The 16,981-nt window shown below is 67.3% G+C and overlaps 10 protein-coding genes across 10 annotated transcripts; 5 read left to right on the forward strand and 5 right to left on the reverse strand.

The window, feature by feature from the left end:
* Positions 1 to 122: 122 nt before the first annotated feature.
* Positions 123 to 2,171, forward strand: MICPUCDRAFT_55987 (heat shock protein 70; the record flags this gene model as incomplete). The annotated part of the gene is made up of 2 exons (XM_003056639.1): positions 123 to 1,140; positions 1,252 to 2,171. 2 exons carry the CDS (start codon positions 123 to 125, stop codon positions 2,169 to 2,171), a joined length of 1,938 nt encoding a protein of 645 aa, XP_003056685.1.
* Positions 2,172 to 2,281: 110 nt separating this feature from the next.
* MICPUCDRAFT_55988 (uncharacterized protein) lies at positions 2,282 to 3,124 on the reverse strand (the record flags this gene model as incomplete). The annotated part of the gene is made up of 1 exon (XM_003057102.1): positions 2,282 to 3,124. One exon carries the CDS (start codon positions 3,122 to 3,124, stop codon positions 2,282 to 2,284), a length of 843 nt encoding a protein of 280 aa, XP_003057148.1.
* A 1,506-nt stretch (positions 3,125 to 4,630) lies between these two features.
* On the reverse strand, positions 4,631 to 5,451 carry MICPUCDRAFT_46601 (uncharacterized protein; the record flags this gene model as incomplete). The annotated part of the gene is made up of 1 exon (XM_003057103.1): positions 4,631 to 5,451. A coding segment is annotated over one exon (705 nt), but the record flags the coding sequence as incomplete, so codon positions are not given.
* Positions 5,452 to 5,622: 171 nt separating this feature from the next.
* Positions 5,623 to 6,201, forward strand: MICPUCDRAFT_14788 (uncharacterized protein; the record flags this gene model as incomplete). Its single annotated transcript, XM_003056640.1, has 1 exon — positions 5,623 to 6,201. The coding sequence occupies one exon, from the start codon at positions 5,623 to 5,625 to the stop codon at positions 6,199 to 6,201; it is 579 nt and encodes a 192-aa protein (XP_003056686.1).
* Positions 6,202 to 6,657: 456 nt separating this feature from the next.
* Positions 6,658 to 8,398, reverse strand: MICPUCDRAFT_55990 (serine/threonine protein phosphatase). The gene is made up of 3 exons (XM_003057104.1): positions 8,131 to 8,398; positions 7,882 to 7,959; positions 6,658 to 7,585 (listed from the first exon to the last, which is right to left on the reverse strand). The coding sequence occupies exons 1-3, from the start codon at positions 8,239 to 8,241 to the stop codon at positions 6,665 to 6,667; spliced, it is 1,110 nt and encodes a 369-aa protein (XP_003057150.1). The 5' UTR covers positions 8,242 to 8,398; the 3' UTR covers positions 6,658 to 6,664.
* Positions 8,399 to 8,909: 511 nt separating this feature from the next.
* MICPUCDRAFT_32119 (uncharacterized protein) lies at positions 8,910 to 11,885 on the forward strand (the record flags this gene model as incomplete). Its single annotated transcript, XM_003056641.1, has 2 exons — positions 8,910 to 9,768; positions 9,805 to 11,885. 2 exons carry the CDS (start codon positions 8,910 to 8,912, stop codon positions 11,883 to 11,885), a joined length of 2,940 nt encoding a protein of 979 aa, XP_003056687.1.
* Positions 11,886 to 12,555: 670 nt separating this feature from the next.
* Positions 12,556 to 12,926, reverse strand: MICPUCDRAFT_55992 (uncharacterized protein; the record flags this gene model as incomplete). Its single annotated transcript, XM_003057105.1, has 2 exons — positions 12,556 to 12,768; positions 12,924 to 12,926. 2 exons carry the CDS (start codon positions 12,924 to 12,926, stop codon positions 12,556 to 12,558), a joined length of 216 nt encoding a protein of 71 aa, XP_003057151.1.
* A 211-nt stretch (positions 12,927 to 13,137) lies between these two features.
* Positions 13,138 to 14,106, forward strand: MICPUCDRAFT_15588 (uncharacterized protein; the record flags this gene model as incomplete). The annotated part of the gene is made up of 2 exons (XM_003056642.1): positions 13,138 to 13,716; positions 13,915 to 14,106. Coding segments are annotated over 2 exons (771 nt in total), but the record flags the coding sequence as incomplete, so codon positions are not given.
* A 1,116-nt stretch (positions 14,107 to 15,222) lies between these two features.
* MICPUCDRAFT_55994 (uncharacterized protein) lies at positions 15,223 to 16,007 on the forward strand (the record flags this gene model as incomplete). Its single annotated transcript, XM_003056643.1, has 2 exons — positions 15,223 to 15,604; positions 15,697 to 16,007. 2 exons carry the CDS (start codon positions 15,223 to 15,225, stop codon positions 16,005 to 16,007), a joined length of 693 nt encoding a protein of 230 aa, XP_003056689.1.
* A 136-nt stretch (positions 16,008 to 16,143) lies between these two features.
* MICPUCDRAFT_38580 (uncharacterized protein) lies at positions 16,144 to 16,730 on the reverse strand (the record flags this gene model as incomplete). The annotated part of the gene is made up of 2 exons (XM_003057106.1): positions 16,144 to 16,476; positions 16,638 to 16,730. 2 exons carry the CDS (start codon positions 16,728 to 16,730, stop codon positions 16,144 to 16,146), a joined length of 426 nt encoding a protein of 141 aa, XP_003057152.1.
* Between the last annotated feature and the right edge of the window lie 251 nt (positions 16,731 to 16,981).

Consider the following 16,981-nt stretch of genomic DNA (forward strand, 5'->3'; position numbering starts at 1 on the left):
GCGGAGTGAGAGACGAACTCCGAGATCGTCGAGGGCACGCGAGCATCAGCCCGTGACGCGTTGACGCGACGAGTCAGCGCGCCCGCGCCCGAGTGCACTTTTTCGCGCGCGCGACGACGACGATGTCGGCGTGCGCGGCCCGCGCCGCCGGCGCGACCGCGACCTCGCGCGCGTCGCCGTCGCCGTCGCCGTCGACGTCCTCGCGTCGCCTCCTCGCGTCCTCCGCGTCTCGAGCTCGCGATTTAGGGATACCGCGACCGCGCGCCGCGGGAGCGGCAGCGGCGGGTGCGTTCTATACACTGGTCCCCATACGACCGCGTTGGCGAGGTGGACGCCGATCCTTAAGGACTTTGCCCGTCGCATCTCTTCGCGCGCACGACGTGGGAGGAGGACGTCGTCGTCTCGTCGCCGTCGCCGCCGCGTCGTCGTCCACGATCGCCGGCATCGACCTCGGCACGACCAACTCCGCGATCGCGATCGTCGTCGACGGCGAGCCCGTCGTCGTCCCGGACCCCGCCACGGGCGCGAACACGATCCCGTCCGTGGTGTCGTACCTCGCGAGCGGCGACGTGCTCGTGGGGAGAGACGCGCTGCGGCGGCAAAACGCGGACCCGAAGAACACGTTCGGCAGCGTGAAGAGATTCATCGGCAAGCGCTTCGACGACGCGCTCGCGAAGGAGGACGCGCGGCGGGTGCCGTACGACGTCGTCGCCGCGAAGGCGGCAACACGAGGAGGAGGAGGAGGAGGAGGAGGAGGAGGAGGAGGAGGAGGGAGCGACGCCGCCGCCGCCGGCGGCGGCGACGTCGTAGGGCTCAGATGCCCGGCGTTGGGTCCGGACGCGGTTCTGACGCCCGAGGAGGTCTCTTCTCGCGTCCTCCGCCGCCTCCTCGACTCAGCGGAAGCCTTCGCGGGCGGTGCGAAGATCACGCGCGTGGTGATCACCGTCCCCGCGTACTTCGACGACGCGCAGTGCGACGCGACGATCGCCGCGGGCGAGCTCGCGGGGCTCGAGAAGGTGAAGTTGTTGAGAGAGCCAATCGCGGCGGCGTTGGCGTACGGCGTGGGCGCGTTCCCCAGCCAGACCTCGTCCCATACGACCGCGTTGGCGAGGTGGACGCCGATCCTTAAGGACTTTGCCCGTCGCATCTCTTCGCGCGCACGACGTCGTTCCTCCGCGCACGTACTCGATCCACCAATCAAGATATGCCATCACTGACACGTTTACGCACACCCTCGACCGATGATCGCAGACGTCGACGACGACGAGACGGTTTTCGTCTTCGACTTGGGCGGCGGCACTTTCGACGTGTCCGTCCTCGACGTCGGCGGCGGCACCGTCGAGGTCCTCGCGACCGGCGGCGACGCGCACCTCGGCGGCGACGACTTGGACGTCGCAATCGCGCGGTGGCTCTCGAAGGAGGCGAGGGCGCTTGGCGCGGGCGTGGATCCGAGGGGCGCGACGCTGGCGGCGCGTCGCGCGCGGGAGAAACTCTCGGCGGCGATGTCGGTGGACGTCCCCATGCCCGGCGGGAAGAAGAAGACGCTCACGCGGCCGCTGCTCGAGAAGGTGTGCGCGGGGGTGCTGCGCGAGCTGCGGCTGCCCGTGGAGATCGCCGCGGACGCCGCGGGGGTGAACCTGGAGGCGCTGCAGTCGAACGCGTCGAAGAAGAAAAACGGCGGCGGCGGTCGAAGAGCCGGGCGGCCGTTCGATCACATCTTGCTCGTCGGCGGCGCGACGAAAACGCCCGCGGTGCGACGGTTCGTGGAGAACACGTTCGGGAGGAGAGTGAAGCCGGGGTTGGTGAACCCGGACGAGGTCGTCGCGCTGGGCGCCGCCGTGCACGCGGGCGCGCTGGAGGGCGTCGTCGCGGAGGTGGAGACGTTGGGACCGATGCAGGCGAGTTTGATTCGAGCGTTCGCGCGGCGGATGCGGAAAGAGGCGGCGGCGGCGGCGAGGGCGGAGGGCGAAGGCGGCGGCGGCGCGGGGGACGAGTGGGACGAGGACGCGATGGCCGCGGCCGCGGAGGCTGCGGGGTTGGACGTCGTCGACGACGAGGACGACGACGACGACGACTGGGGCCCGGACGACCTCGACGACTTGGGACCCTTCGAGGAGGAGGAGGAGGATGCGGAGGACGCGGCGGCGGCGACGGCGGCGCGGTCGTCGTGAACGAGTTCCCTCGTCTCCTCGATTCGATTATATCGATAATTTCGGTATCGTCGCGATCGTACGGTGCTAAAGGTACGAGTATTGCGATGGTACCGCGCCGCGCGCTCGTCTCATCGCGAGTACATCAGCTTCTCGTGCACTCGCCCCACTCTCGCGACCCACTCCTGGCTCCGCGGCCGCAATTTAATCAACCGCGGGCGCGCGTCCACGAACGCGGGGTCGATCTCCTCCTCCTCCTCCTCCTCCTCCCCATCCCCATCCTCCCCCGCCTCCCCCGCCTCCTCTTCCTCGTCCTCCTCGTCGCTCACCTTGACCTCCACCTGCCCCGCCTTGCGCGCGCCAGACGTCATCGACACGTACACGTCCAAACGGTGCGCCGGCGCCAGATGCCTCAGTCGCTCCGCCCACTCCACGACGCACGCCGCCTCCGCGAACGACGTCTTCAGCCCCAAGCGCTTCGCCGCGCGCGCCGGGTCGTCGTCGACGCGGTACAGGTCGAAGTGATGCACCGGCGGCCGCGACGTCTTCGCGAGCTTCTTTGGATTTTTCGCGTCGCGCTCGCAGTGCGCGTCGTACACCTGCTGCAGGAGGTACGTCGGGGACGGGACCTCGAGTCGCGCGTCCTCCGCGACCGCGCGGACGTACGCGCGCGAGAAGACGCTCTTCCCCGCGCCGACGTCGCCGTGCAGGCAGATGACGTCGCCCGCGCGCGCGCTCGCGGCGAGCATCCGCGCCACCTTCTCCGTCGCGCGCTGCGACGCGCAGCGCAGGTTGCAGCCGCCGACGTCTTCTTTTTCGTCCGGGACGCGCTCGTATCCCATCGTCTCCGTGGCGTCCGCGGTGGACGCCGCGTAGGACGCGCGGAGGCAGAGCGGCCCGCGCGCGGCGGCGGCGCGCGATGGTGTCGCGCGGTGGCGCGGCGGCGCGGGGAGGCGGACGGCGAACGACGTCATCGGCCGCGACAGCGCTCGCAGCATGCGCCGACGAATTGTGAATCTCGCGCTGGATGGCCTGGCGCTGGCGGCGAGCGCGTCATATCAAGGGTGCATGGTACAACGTCAACTCGTTTTTCGTTCGCACAACTACATCGCGACACAGCGCCTCGCGCGCATGTTACGCGATAATATTGACGGTAAGCGACCCAATATTATGCAATAAATCGATCTATATCATTGTCAAGAGAAACTTTCTCCGTGATTCTGCCGCGCGATATCACCTTCCGCCGCCGGCGCGCGCGTCGTCGACAGATGACCCGATGACCCATCTTTCGCGTTTTTCGAACGGAAACGCGACAGCACGTTTTTGGCAAAAAGTGACCACTGGCCTTTTCAAGCGCCGATTACATCGTGTTCTTGACAGTAAGCGACGTCATATTCTTACTTATATTGATGATATACATCACGAAGATCACTTCTTCCCACTATGATAAAGTCATTCACGACCTTCCGACGACGCCATGGTCGCACAAACACGCGGACCCTGACGTCTGCCGAAAAATATTTCCCTGCGGAAGGGAGAAATTATTTCACCTGAAAAATGCGAACGGGTCCGAGAGGTCTCGGTTTTTTTGCCCCATCCGCGGGTTGGCGAGGAGCGCCGTGCGGCATCGAGATTCATCGCTGGGCTACCCGCGCTCGCGCAGCATCACCCTGTGCCATATATCATGCATCACCGCCCTCGATGACGCCAGAAGTGCTACGTGTCCCCCGCGCGAGGCGCTGTGTCGCGATGTAGATGTGTCAACGAAATCGACCTGACGTTGTACCTTATGCACCCTTAATACGTCATCAACGATTTTCGGCGCCGCTCCGAAACGCCTGTTGGTATTCCGTGACCGCGCGCGGGGACGGCGCGACGGCTCGCCTTCGACTCCGCCGCGCGACAAGACAAGACCCGCGCGAATCACCGCGCGAGAAGTTTACACGACGTCGACGCGAGAGGCGATGTCAGGTCTCGCACTTCCCAAGCGCGCAGCCGCGACGTCAACCTCCATCCGAGCGCCACCACGACGACGACGACGACGACGACGATGCTGTCCCTCAACATCCCGCTCCCGCCCGCGGACGAACCCCTCGACGTGCGTCGCGCCTCTCGTCCGTCTTCATCGCGCGCGCGTCGTCGTCGTCGTCGTCGTCGTCGATCGCGCCGTCTTCGCGCGCCTCTCCCGCGGCCTTGTACGCGCGGCCCCGCGCTGATCTAGCTGACGCGTTTCGAACCCTCCGTCTCGTCACGCGTCTCGTCTCGCAGGCGTTTGGTCTTCCGACGTCTCCAGCCTTGGATCTCTCGTCGCCGCCGTTCGTCGACGTCGACGGTGACGTCGAGGGCGTCGCGCGCGATTTTTTCGGCGAGACAACGACGCTCCCGAGCGGCGCCGCGCTCCTCGCGCGGCGGTCGCGCGCGAAGGAAAGCGGCTCGCTCGCGCGCGACGAGGCGCCGTGGCGCTTGGTCGAATCGCAATGTCACGTCGCCGCGGCGTCCGCGGCGGCGGCGGCGGCGGCGGCGGCGAAGCCAGCGAAACAAACGGCCGCTTCGCGCGCGTTACCTAGAATGGCGATCCACAAAGCCGCGTCGAGGTTACTGCTCGTGGACCCGGTGATCCCGGAGTCGACCCCGGAGACGACGCCGACGACGACGACGACGACGGCGACGACGACGACGACGACGACGACGCGCGCGAAGACCGTGCGGAGAAAGACGACGCCGGTCAGCGTCCTCGCCGTCGCGTCCGCGTCCGCGACCGACGACGACGACGCGGACGACCGCGCGTGGTGGGCCGAGGACAAAGACGACAAAGACGCGACGCGCGAAGAGACGTGCGACGCCGACGCGGACGCGACCGCGACGCCGTGGTGGAAGAAAGTCGCGTCGAACGACAGCATCCTCCCGCTGTCGATCGACGCGACTTTGCCGCCGCTCGCGTCGCCTCCGGCGCCGGCGCTCCCGCCGAAACGCGTCGACGCCGCGACGCGCGCGATGTCCGCGGCGCGGCGACTCTCCGCCGCGCTCGACGCCGAGCGCGTTCGCTTCGAGACGCGGACGCGCGCGTGCCGAGACCGCGCGCGGGACATCTCCGCGCGTTTCGAACGCTCGTTTCTCGCGCCGAAAGGAACCGCGCTCGATCGCGAGAGACAGCGCGAGGGGGCGATGCGCGACCTCGGCGCGAACGTCGCGCTGATCGAGCCCGTCGTCTCGGCCGCGCTCGACGAGCGCGCGTCGCGCGCGTCGGGTTCGGACGCGACGGCGACCGCCGCCGTCGCCGCCGCCGTCGCGAGGGCGTCGGGTGCGTTCTATACACTGGTCCCCATACGACCGCGTCGGCGCGGTGAACGCCGATCCTTAAGGACGTTTCCCGTCGCATCTCTACGCACAGGGTCCCTCGCTTTCAATCCCCGCCCTCAGCGCCTTTCAACTTCAACTGACGCCTTTCAACTTCACCCCGACGTTCGCTCGTATGGAACGACCCTCAGCCCCGCTGCCGCCGCGGTACTGGCCGGGCGTCGTTCGAAAGCCGCGGCCGCGCGCGGACGGGAAGCCTCTGCGCGGGCGACGGCCGTCCCCGGCGACGATCAAGAAGCGCGCCGCCGACGCGAAGCCGCGCGCCGTCGCGCGCGTCAAGGCGGCGGCGACGACGACGGCGGTGTCGCGCGACGCTTCGGACGACGCGTCGGACGACGACGACGACGACGACGACGACGCCGTCGACGACGACGCGTCGATAAAAGGCGGGTTCAAGTTCAACTCGCAGTCGAAGCGGACGCAGTCGCTCAGGGACTGGCTCGTCGCGCACTTCGACTCGCCGTATCCGGAGGAGCGCGACAAGGAGAGGATGGCCGCCGCGAGCGGGATGACGAGAGCGCAGGTCGGGAACTGGTTCATCAACGCGCGCGTGAGGATTTGGCGGCCGCTCGTGATGCAGCTCGGGGAGGAGGTGAGACTGCTTCCCATACGACCCCGTTCGCGTGGTGAACGCCGTTCCTTAAGGACTTTTCCCGTCGTCACTCTTCACCCGCGTTTCCTTTTCAACGCTTGACCGGTAAGACGTTCGACTGACCGATCGCTTCACCAGCTCGAGCGAGAGGAGGAGCGAGCGGACGTCGCGGCGGCGCCCTCCGGGAAGAAGCGAGCCCCGGGCGGGACCGGGGGGAGAAACAACAGAAAGTGACGGACGAGCCGTCCGTCGCGTCCCGCGGGGGACGCGCGACGCGCGAGTGGCTCGTTCGTCCAAGCCGCGCGCGAGCGCGCGACGCCGTATTTCCTTTAAACATTCCACGCATTATTCCGTCGCCGTTCTCTACCGCGCGAAGCTCCGAGCGGCCCGCCGCTCTCCCCCCCCTCACCACCTCGTCACCCACCCTCCCCGACACCCACCCCATCGACCTGATACCGCATCAGGTCGTCGATGAATCAAAATCTACGGTCGTCGATGAAGCGTAATATCAAAAGTTCGCGTCCGCGTCCGCGTCGCCCGCGCCTCCGGCGCGGCCGCTCGTCCGTCATAGCGCGCCGAGCGCGCCGAGGTCGCGCTCGCGCAGCCTCTTCCCCCCGTCCGGGCCTTCCTCCCACGCGAGTTCCTTGAGCAACACGATGACGACGGACATGTTATCGCACCCGATGCCGCTCCCCTTCGTGTCCGGGGCCATGCACTCGTCCGCGAGCGACTCGCAAATCTTCGACAGCGGCTCGTCGTGCCGCAACCGCGCGCGGATGAAGTCCACGCACTGCTGCGACGTGAGGACGTCCCAGATCCCGTCGCACGCGATGACCACGAACTCGTCCCCGGCTGAGATTTTCTCCGAGTGAATCTCCGGATACGCCGTGACGATCTGATCCCGCGCGCTGAGCTCCTTACTCCGCTTGTACTCCAAGTCGCCGATCGCCCGCGACAGCGCGAGCGACCCGTTCACGCGCCCTTCTTGCACGAACCCGCCGGCTTTCACTATCCTCGCGCGCTCGTCATCGTCCATCGGCTTGTGGTCCCGCGACAGCGCGACGGCTTTCCCGCGGCGGCACAGCACCGCCCTCGAGTCCCCCGCGTTGGCCACGGTGAGCACGTCGTCGCGCACGACCGCGACGACGCACGTCGTCCCCGCCTGCGGGCCGTCCCAGTGCTGCGCGCCTTCGTCGTCGTCGCCGATGTCGCCGACGTCGTCGCCGTTGGCGCGCGCGCGCGCGAGGAGCGCCTGACGCATCTTACTCGATAAGCCGCCGCCGCCGCCGCCGCCGCCGCCGCCGCCGCCGCCGTCGCGGTCGCCGCCGTTGCCCGCGAGCTCCTGGAGTTCGTCCTTGCCGCTGATGTCGATCATGTTGACGTCCATCGCGAGGAACGAGTCGATGAGCGCCTGGGAGACGTTCGATTTGTACTGATCGCTCCGCGCGAAGACCTCGTGGAGGTGACGGCTGACGTAGATGGCGACCTGATGGATCGATCGCGGAGGCGGCGGGCCGGGACGGTAAGGTGGGAAAACGGGGTCAGCACTGGGGGGGGCGGGTCAGCGCGCGCTCGCGCGGGCGGCGCGAACGGCGCGTCGTTTGAGAGCGCCTGCGTCGCGTCGCGATCGATCGCGAAGGCGCGCGCGCGCGAGTCGGGGGAGCGCGGCGGCGAGGCGACGGAGGGCGGGCTCGGTCGGGGAACGACGATAATTCGAGCGGATGGTGGATCCGCGTCAGATCTTCTTCGCCCGCGATCGATCGAGCCGCCGCGCGCGCGCACCTCTTTCCCGCCGTGGCCGTCGTACACGCCGAAGAACGCGGTGTTGTGATCCATGCCCAACACCGTCGCGTGCGCGTCCTGCGTGACGAGCGAGAGGAAGGGGGCGGGGATCGCGCGGTCAGCGTTCGCGCCGACGCCGGACGCGGGGTTTTGATGACGCGACGTCGGCTGCCTTTATCGCGCGAACGCGAACGTTCTCGAAAATGCGTTCGCGGCCGCGGCGTGCGCGAGATCGCGTCTCTCTCGCACCTCCATGTTCGTCCGCCACCCCTGCATCGCGGTCGTGCCGTACTTAAACCTCGCATCCTCCCCGTCCGTGCTCTCCTTCTCCGTGATCGGCTGAGAGAGGTACGCTCCCATCGCGGGTCAATCCGGATCCGCGCGCCTCTTCTCGCCGCCGCGCGAACGAACGATCTTTTACCACAGACGACGACCGAAGCGATTCGCGCGCGGGATGGACGATCGCGACCGCGACCGCGACGACGCGTGCGATTCCTTCGAGCGAAAGCGCTCGGGAGAAGAAACCCGGGCGATGACGCGACGCGTGCGAGCGCGCGCGCGGGCGAGTGCGGCGCGCGATCCCCACCCGCGTCCTCGTCATCCATCGCGCAGGCCACGTTTTTCGTGTACGAACAGATCTAAAACAGCAGAGCTGACAAGATGAGAGTGCGATCGAAGCAATCGTTTTTCACCCAACCCACAGTTTCAACATTTGATCGCTCTACTTTTCAACTGATCGAGAACATTTTACCTATTTTTTTGGCCCTGCGTCTCTGCTTCTGTACGTCTGAGGACTGAGGTCGATCTCATCTGGCGCCCCTCATTCCGCCCGCGCTGCCGGCGCGATGGCGGCGGCGGACGAGGATGAGTCCGTCGCTTCGGCGGACATGCCGACGGCGCAGTCGAGCCTAGACCCGGGCGCGAACGCGGTTCGCGAGGCGGCGAGGAAGCGCAAGCGCGACGACGACGACGGAGACGACGACGTCGGCGGCGGCGGCGAGAAAAAAAGTGCCGAAGACGCCGCGACGATGCGACCGCCGCCGCCGCGGACGTCGTGCGTGCACCAGGTCGCGATCCCGGAGTGCTGGGACGGCGACCGCGACGCTCTGAACAACCCGACGTACGACGGCGCGCGCGCCAAGGCGTACCCGTTCGTCCTCGACGCGTTCCAGGAAACCTCCATCGCGGTCCTCGAGAGAAACGAGAGCGTGATGGTCGCCGCGCACACGTCCGCGGGGAAGACCGTCGTCGCGGAATACGCCATCGCGATGGCGTTCCGGGACAAGCAGAGGGTTATATACACCTCCCCGATCAAGGCGCTGTCGAACCAGAAGTTCCGAGAGCTCGCGGAGGAGTTTGGCGGCGACGCCGGCGCGGAGGTGGGTCTCATGACGGGCGACGTGTGCATCAACAAAAACGCGACGTGCATCGTGATGACGACGGAAGTCCTGCGCGGGATGCTGTACCGCGGGAGCGAGATCGTGCGAGAGGTCAAGTGGATCATCTTCGACGAGGTGCACTACATGCGGGATAAAGAGCGAGGCGTCGTGTGGGAGGAGAGCATCATTCACGCGCCGGAGGGAAGCAAGATGGTCTTTCTCTCCGCCACGCTGCCCAACTCGTTTCAGTTCGCGCAGTGGATCACTCGACTGCACGACCACCCGTGCCACGTCGTGTACACGGACCACAGGCCCACGCCGCTGCAGCACTACGCGTTCCCGAAGGGCGGGTCCGGCTTGCATCTGATCGTGGACGACCGGGGGAACTTCCGGGATGAAAACTACCGAGCGTTGTCGAACGCGATCGACGACGTCGAGGCGAAGCGCAAGGCGGGCGGCAAGGGCGGCGGGAGAGGCGGCGGCGGGCGCGGCGGCGGGCGCGGCGGAGGTGGGCGCGGGGGTGGCGGGCGGGGAGGAGGAAGAGGCGCCGGCGCCGGGGGCGACGACGCGGGCGGTGAGGACATCTCCAAGGTCATGACGATGATAAAAAAAAAAGACATGTATCCGGTGATTTGCTTTTCCTTCTCGAGGCGAGAGTGCGAGGAGCACCCGAAAGCGCTGAAGAACGTCGACTTCACGAACGACGAGGAGAAGGCGCACATACGGACGATATTCAACCACGCGCTGACGCAGTGCATGGCGGAGGAGGACCGCGATTTAGACGCGGTGACGAAGATTTTGCCTCTGCTCGAGAAGGGCGTCGGCATCCATCACAGCGGGCTGCTGCCCATCGTGAAGGAGCTCGTCGAGATTCTCTTCGGCGAGTCGCTCGTGAAGTGTCTCTTCGCCACGGAGACGTTCGCGATGGGGCTGAACATGCCCGCGAAGACGGTCGTGTTCACGTCCACGGAGAAGTTCGACGGCACGGAGATGCGTCTGCTCGCGCCCGGAGAGTACACGCAGATGAGCGGCCGCGCGGGGAGGAGAGGCAAGGACGACCGCGGGACGTGCATCATCATGGTGGACAAGAAGCTCGAGAAGGAGCAGCTCCGCGGGGTGTGTCTCGGGACGCCGCAGCCGCTGAATTCGGAGTTCAAGCTGACGTATTACTCCATCTTGAACCTCCTGAAGCGCGCGGAAGGGGTCGTGAACGCGGAGTACGTCATCGAGCGTTCGTTTCATCAATTTCAACACGCGGAGGCGGTGCCGAGACATAAAGCGCGCTTAGTCGAGATCGAAGAGGAGATGACAGCGATGACGCACGAGCATGAGGCCGGGGTGAAGGCGTACCACGACCTTCGAAGAGAGATCTCCGCGTGCGAAGCCGAGATGCGCGCGCGGATCGTATCCCCGGAGAACGCGATGCGGTTTTTGAAACCGGGGAGGATGATTCGCGTGAAGCACGACGGGCTCGACTTCGGCTGGGGCGTCGTCGTTCACGTCGCCGCGGACGCCGCGGGGAACGACCACGTCGTGGACACGCTGCTGCAGTGCGCTCCGGGCGCGAGCGAGGGAAAGCTCGCGCCGGCGAGCCGCGGCGGGCCCCCGAGTCGCGCGATCGACCCGGACGCGACGTGCGAGGTGCTTCCGGTGTCTCTGGCTGAGTGCGTGCACGAGCTCAGCGCGATTCGCGTCACGCTGCCGGACGACCTGAGGTTACGAAAAAACCGCGAGAGCGTCGGGCTCGCGCTGAACGAGCTGCATCAGCGGTACGCCGACGACGCGTTCCCCAGGATAGACCCGATCGCGGACATGGGGATCGACGACGACGCGTTCGCGGCGACGGCGGCGCGGTGCGAGGCGCTCGAGAAGAAGCTCGCGAAAACGACGACGTTCAAGGCGTTACAAAAAGAGAAGAAGGGTGACGAGGGCGGCGAGGAGACGAAGCGCGTCGCGCTGTACGAGAAGCGTGCGAAGCTCGAAGAGGAAGCGGCGACGTTGCGCTCGAAGGTTAGGTCGCTGAGCGCCGTCGGCGAGTTCCGCAAGGAGCTCAAGTCGCGCGCCAAGGTTTTGAAACGGCTCGGGCACGTCGACGACGCGCTCGTCGTGAAGCTCAAAGGCCGCGCCGCGTGCGAGATCGACACCGCGGATGAGCTCCTCGTCACGGAGCTCATGTTCAACGGCTGCTTCACGAGGCTGGACGCGTCCCAGCTCGTCGCGTTGTGCTCGATGTTCATGCCCGTGGAGAAGGTGAAGCACTACACGACGCCGGAGGCGCTGACGCCCGCGATCGAGGAGCTGACGACCGCGGCGAGGGAGATCGCGACGCTGCAGAAGGAGTGCAAGCTCGACATCGACGTGGACGAGTTCGTGGACTCGTTCAAGCCCGTGCTGTGCGAGGTGGTGTTCGACTGGAGCAAGGGCGCGCGGTTCGACGACGTCATGAAAAAGACGGATTTATTCGAGGGCACGGTGATCCGAGCGCTGCGAAGATTGGACGAGCTCATGATGGAGCTGCATCGCGCGGCGTGCGCGGTCGGGGACGAGGCGCTCGCGAAGAAGTTCGAGGAAGGCGCGAAGAGTTTACGGCACGGCGTCGTGTTCGCCACGAGCCTGTACCTGTGATGGGGGGACGCGATGCGCTGCGATGTGATGATGTGCCGCGTTTCGTTTCAATATTTCACAGAAGTCCGCACTGGTCCCCATACGACCGCGTCGGCATGGTGAACGCCGATCCTTAAGGACTTTTGCCGTCGTCTCTCTCCGCCCACCCCTGGGTTTCAATCCCCGCCCTCGACGCCTTTCAACTCCAACTGACGCCTTTCAACTCCACCCCGACGTCGCTTCGTGTGGGCGACGACACTCATCAGATGTTCACCTCCCCTCCGCCGCCCGCGTCGCGTCTCCCCCGCGTACCGCGTGTCGTCCCCACTCTATATGTTCCTACTCCATCGCGCGCCGCGAGCTAATACAATACGTCGCGCGCGATGCGATCGACCACGCACGTCATCGCATAGCTTCCGCATCGATCACTCCGCGGGCGCGGCGTCGCCCTCGCCCTCCTCCGCCGCCGGCGGGTTCTCGAGCTCTTCGATCTTCGTCTGCGCCGCGGCGAGCTCCGTCTGCGTCTTTTCTAGCTCCGCCGCGAGCGCGTTCTTCTCCTCCATGAGGGCTTCGTACTCCGCGGGGGTGGGGCCGCCGAGGTTCGACTTCAGGAAGCTGTCGTTTTCGAGTTTGAACGCGCGCGCGCGGGGCGGGGCGGGGGCGGGAGGACGTCGGTCAGCCGAGTCGCGCGTTAATCCATTTCGGGCGAAGAAGGACGACCGGCACGTTTCGGACGAGGCGAGGGACGCGCGCGACGCGGGACGGGACGGGCGGGGACGCGCTCGATGGCCGTCGCGGGCTTGTCCGGCTCCTCGTACAGGGACACGAGAACCTTCGTGAGGGAGTCGATGACGCCCGCGGACTCGAGGTACTTTCTGAACGCTTCCTTCTTTTGCTCGGTCGCCTGTTCGAGGACGGGGCGATGAGCGGGGGGGGGGACGGGCGGTGAGATGATTTATTGAGACGATGGCGAGAGGCGAGCTCGCGCGGGACGCGGTCGACCGCCGGCGACGACGCGCGAGCGACCGAGCGACGCGCGGAAGCCGCGCGCGCGCGCACCATGATGCGCGAACGCGCGGACGGTGGGTGGTGATCCGACGGTGCGTGCGGGGACGCGCGCGCGATCAATGCCGCGCGGCGCCGCGGAGACCGCGACCGTAGCAGCAGGAGCCGTTGACGAAAATCGCGCGGGACGCTGACTCCCCCTCTCCACCTCCGACAATTCGCGGGCGGGGCGCACCTCACTCCCGTCGCGCGCGGCGTTCGCGGCGCGATGTCCGACGCGCACGCCGCCCCGGCGCCCGACGCGGCCGCCGCGAACCCCGAACCCGCCGAGGAGGAGGACGACGACTTCGCGCACGACGGCGTGCGAATGACGCGCGACGTCATCGTGAAGAGCCTGTCGCGCGCGGATCGCCAGAGGGAGGACTTCGACGCGCACCTGCGCCGACTGACGCATCTGCGGCTGGACGGCAAGAACATCGGGCGCGTGGACGCGCTCGCGACGGTCCCGGGCGTCAGGGTGCTGTACCTGTACGATAACGTCATCTCGCGGCTCGCGGGGCTCGACCCGCTCGCGCCGTCGCTGACGCATCTCTACCTGCAAAACAACAACCTCCCGCGCGTCGAAGGGCTCGCGAAGCTCGCGAAGCTTCAGAAGCTCTACCTCGACGGGAACAGGATCACGTACGTGGACGGCCTCGGCGGATGCGCCGAGCTCGAGGAGCTGCACCTGAGCGCGCAGCGGTTGGATCCGGAGGAGGAGCTCGAGTTCGACGCGCAGACGATGGCGAGCCTCGCGCGGTCTCTGCGCGTGCTCGTCGCGTCGAGGACGCGCGTGCGCGACCCGAGGGTGCGCACTATCTATCGTACACCGGTGGTCCCCACGCGACCCCGTCGGCGTGGTGCACGCCGTTCCTCGAGGACGGACTTTATCCCCCGGCGTTCGTCACTCTCCGCCCACCCCTCGGTTTCAATCCCGACGCACCGCGACGCCTTTCAACTCCACCCCTGACGCCTTTCGACGCCGCCTTTCAACTCCGCCCCGAAGCCGCTCCGCGCGCTCGCGTCGCTTCGCGTCCTGGACCTCTCGCACTGCCAGATCGAGGCGACGCGCGACCTCGAGTCCGTGCTGCTGTCCGCGAAGAAGCTCACGTCGCTGGACGCGCGCGGGAACCCGGGGCTGTCGAAGGGTCCGAAGCATCGACGCGACGCGAAGCTGACGCTGTTGGGGCAGTCGTTGCGTTTGCTCAACGGACGCGAGATCACTCCGACGGAGCGAGAGTTTCTCGTGCGGATGCAGACGGTTCGCGTGCAGAAGCGCGCGGCCGCGGCGCAGCGCACGCAGCAGCAGCGCCAGCACCTGAAGACGATCGCGAGCCTCGGCGAGGGCACCGTCGACCACGGGTTCGACGGCGACGCGTACTCGCCCACGAGGGGGTTCTCGCCGACGAAGTCGCAGGGCGCCGGGATCTTCTCCCCGAAGGATTTCCCGTCGTCGCCGAACGCGAGCTCGAACGATCTGATTCTGGAGTCGACGTCGTCGCGGCGCGTCAGCGTCGCGAGCGATCGATCCCCCGGGGGAGAGAAAGAGGAAAAGGACGTTGGTGGAGGAGGAGAAGGCGCCGCGGCGCGCGAGGGGGAGGACGACGACGACGTCCAGATTGGCGCGGCGGATGCGGAGGAGGAGGAGGAGGAGACGGAAGAGAAGACCGCGGCGGGCGAGGGCGAGGGCGAGGAGGACGCCGCGGCGACGGCGGCGAACGACGCGGAGGACGAAGAGGAGGAAGAAGATCCCGGGCCCAGTGGGATCGATAACGGCGTGCAGAGGAAGCTCGATCTCGACGACGACGGGGAGGAGGAGGTGGAGGAGGAGGAGGAGGAGGCCGAGGCGGTCGGCGCGGCGGCGGCGGCGGCGGACGCGGCGGAGCCGGAGGGGACGCCTCCCGCGGAGGTGGCGTCGCCCGCGCCGGACCCGGACCCGGAGACGCCCGCGGCGGCGGCGGCGGAGGAGGAGGAGGACGAGTGAGCGCGTGTCCTCGCGTGTTAATCACACCCTACGTAGCAGCTCCTTCGCGACGCCCAGAAAAATTCATCCACGCGCAGACGAAGAGCTTGATCTGCTGATGATCTCTAGATCGCCGTCCGGCGGAGACGTGGCTGCGCGCTCGACGCGATCGTCCACCACCGCGGCACTCCGCGACGCGCATCGCACGCGCATCAGCACCCGCCGCGACGTTCCCGCCGCGCGCGCAAACGCGAACGACCGCGACGTTCACGGGCCCGCGCGCGCGCCGGCGAAGCGCGCGACAGCGCGCGCGCGGATAGGCGGAGGAAGACCTCCGCGGATATCATCACGATGAGCGCTTCCGTCGGCGCGCGGTGCGCTCTCGTCGCGTCCGCTCGCGTCGCGTCCGCGTCCGCGTCCGCGTCGGCGCGCTCGCGCTCAGCGCGCCTCGGCCGACGACCGTCCGCCTCCGTCTCCTCCTCCTCCTCCTCCCGCGTCGTCGTCGTCGTCCGCGCGGAGTCGTCCGAGACCGAGCGCGCCGCGGACCTGGACAAAGAAGTCAGCAAGCGAGCGAAGAAGATCGCGAGCACGTTCGCGCCGCGGTCGTCCACCCCCGCGGGGAAGAAGAACCCCGCGTTCAAGGGATCGACGCTGTACACCATCTTCGAGGTCCAGGCGTACGTCTCGCTCGTCGTCGGGTCGCTGCTCTCGTACAACGTCCTCCTTCCGTCGGGTGCGTTCTATACAAAAGTTGTTCACCCATCGCCCGGTTTCAACATTTGATCGCGTCCCCTTTCAACTGACCGGTGAACGAACGACCCTCAGACGAGCCCAACATCGCGCGACTGATGGGGATGTGGTCCGTGTGGATGTTCGCGGTGCCGTCGCTGCGCGCGCGCGAGTGCGACGCGAGGGAGAAGGACGCGCTCAACTTTCTCTTCGTCGCGGTGCCGGTGATCAACGTGCTCATCCCCGTGGTGTGGAAGTCGTTCGCGGCTGTGTTCACCGCGGATTGTCTGCTGATGGCGTACGTGTACTACGACAAGGGCGCGGGGATCTTCAACGACGGGAGCGGCGGCGAGGACGCGCCGGGCCCCGCGACCGAGGGCGCGAGCGAGGGCGTCGAGGAGGCGTGATTAGACTCGAGCGGGCGGCGACGATGGTCGACGGTGTAACGACTGATACGTAATGAGGTCACGTTCATCTAGTTACGCGCTAAAACAACTTATCAACATTCTACTTCTTTCATCGGAGTTTGTAGACGCGGCGGTCTCATCGCGTCTCATCGCTCTCCGCGTCGGCCGACGTCGCCCCGACCTTCTCCCCGCGTCGTAACTTCGCGGTTCGGAACGCCGTCCGCGCGCACGACCGGAACGTCCTCCCTCTCACGACGTCCACCTCGCCGTCTTCCAGCGGGTCGTCGCCGTAGACGTTTTCGTAGCACTCCGGGGAGACGCATCGCATGGCGCAGTTTTCCATGTCGATCGCGCTCGCGCCCGGGGCGCACAGCGAGGCGTCCTCTCGCACTTCGACGTCGCACCGCGCGCGTCTGTGCTTGATCTCGCGGTCGATGCTCTGGTTGCGTTTCTTCCCGGGGCTCTTCGCCTGTCAGAGGGAGGAGGGAGGGGGAGAGCGTGAGACGCGATGACGGACGGACGGACGGACGGACGGACGCGCGAGGGGAGACTTCTTCCTTGGGACGGACGCGACGGACGCGCGCGAGAGCGAGGCGCCGCCGCGGCGTCGGCGTCGTCGAGCGCGCGCACCTCCGCGCCGCCCGCGAGCGTTCCCAGCAGAAGAAGGAGCGCGAGGAGCGCGGTGACGAGGACCGAGCTCCGCGCGCCGCCGCGCCCGGCCATCGCGCGCGCGCGCGAATAACCAACCGTTCCAGACGCGGCGCGGCGCGGACGAGGCTCGGCTCGCGCTGACTCGATTTTTTTCTTCGAGGGTCCGGTCCGTCGAGGGCATCGCTCCCTTCGCGCGCGCGCGTCACTTCTCCTCGCGCGAGCGCGCGAATCGAGCGCGCGCGCGTTCCGGCAGACCCTCGCGCGCGTCCCTCGCGCGTCGCGGGCTCGCCGCGCGACCGCAACGCGCGGCGCGTCCGGTCCCT

This window comes from Micromonas pusilla (assembly GCF_000151265.4).
Source record: "Micromonas pusilla CCMP1545 genomic scaffold MICPUCscaffold_3, whole genome shotgun sequence".
In the NCBI taxonomy this organism is placed as follows: Eukaryota; Viridiplantae; Chlorophyta; class Mamiellophyceae; order Mamiellales; family Mamiellaceae; genus Micromonas; species Micromonas pusilla.

Excerpts from the sequence above, each read along its gene's own strand:
- MICPUCDRAFT_55990 (XM_003057104.1), bottom strand. The coding sequence starts at position 8,241 with ATGGGAGCGTACCTCTCTCAGCCGATCACGGAGAAGGAGAGCACGGAC. Across the intron at positions 7,960-8,130 it reads GGTGGCGGACGAACATGGAG|GACGCGCACGCGACGGTGTT; the intron begins GTGCGAGAGAGA and ends CTCGTCACGCAG. Across the intron at positions 7,586-7,881 it reads ACGGCCACGGCGGGAAAGAG|GTCGCCATCTACGTCAGCCG; the intron begins GTGCGCGCGCGC and ends TCGATCCATCAG.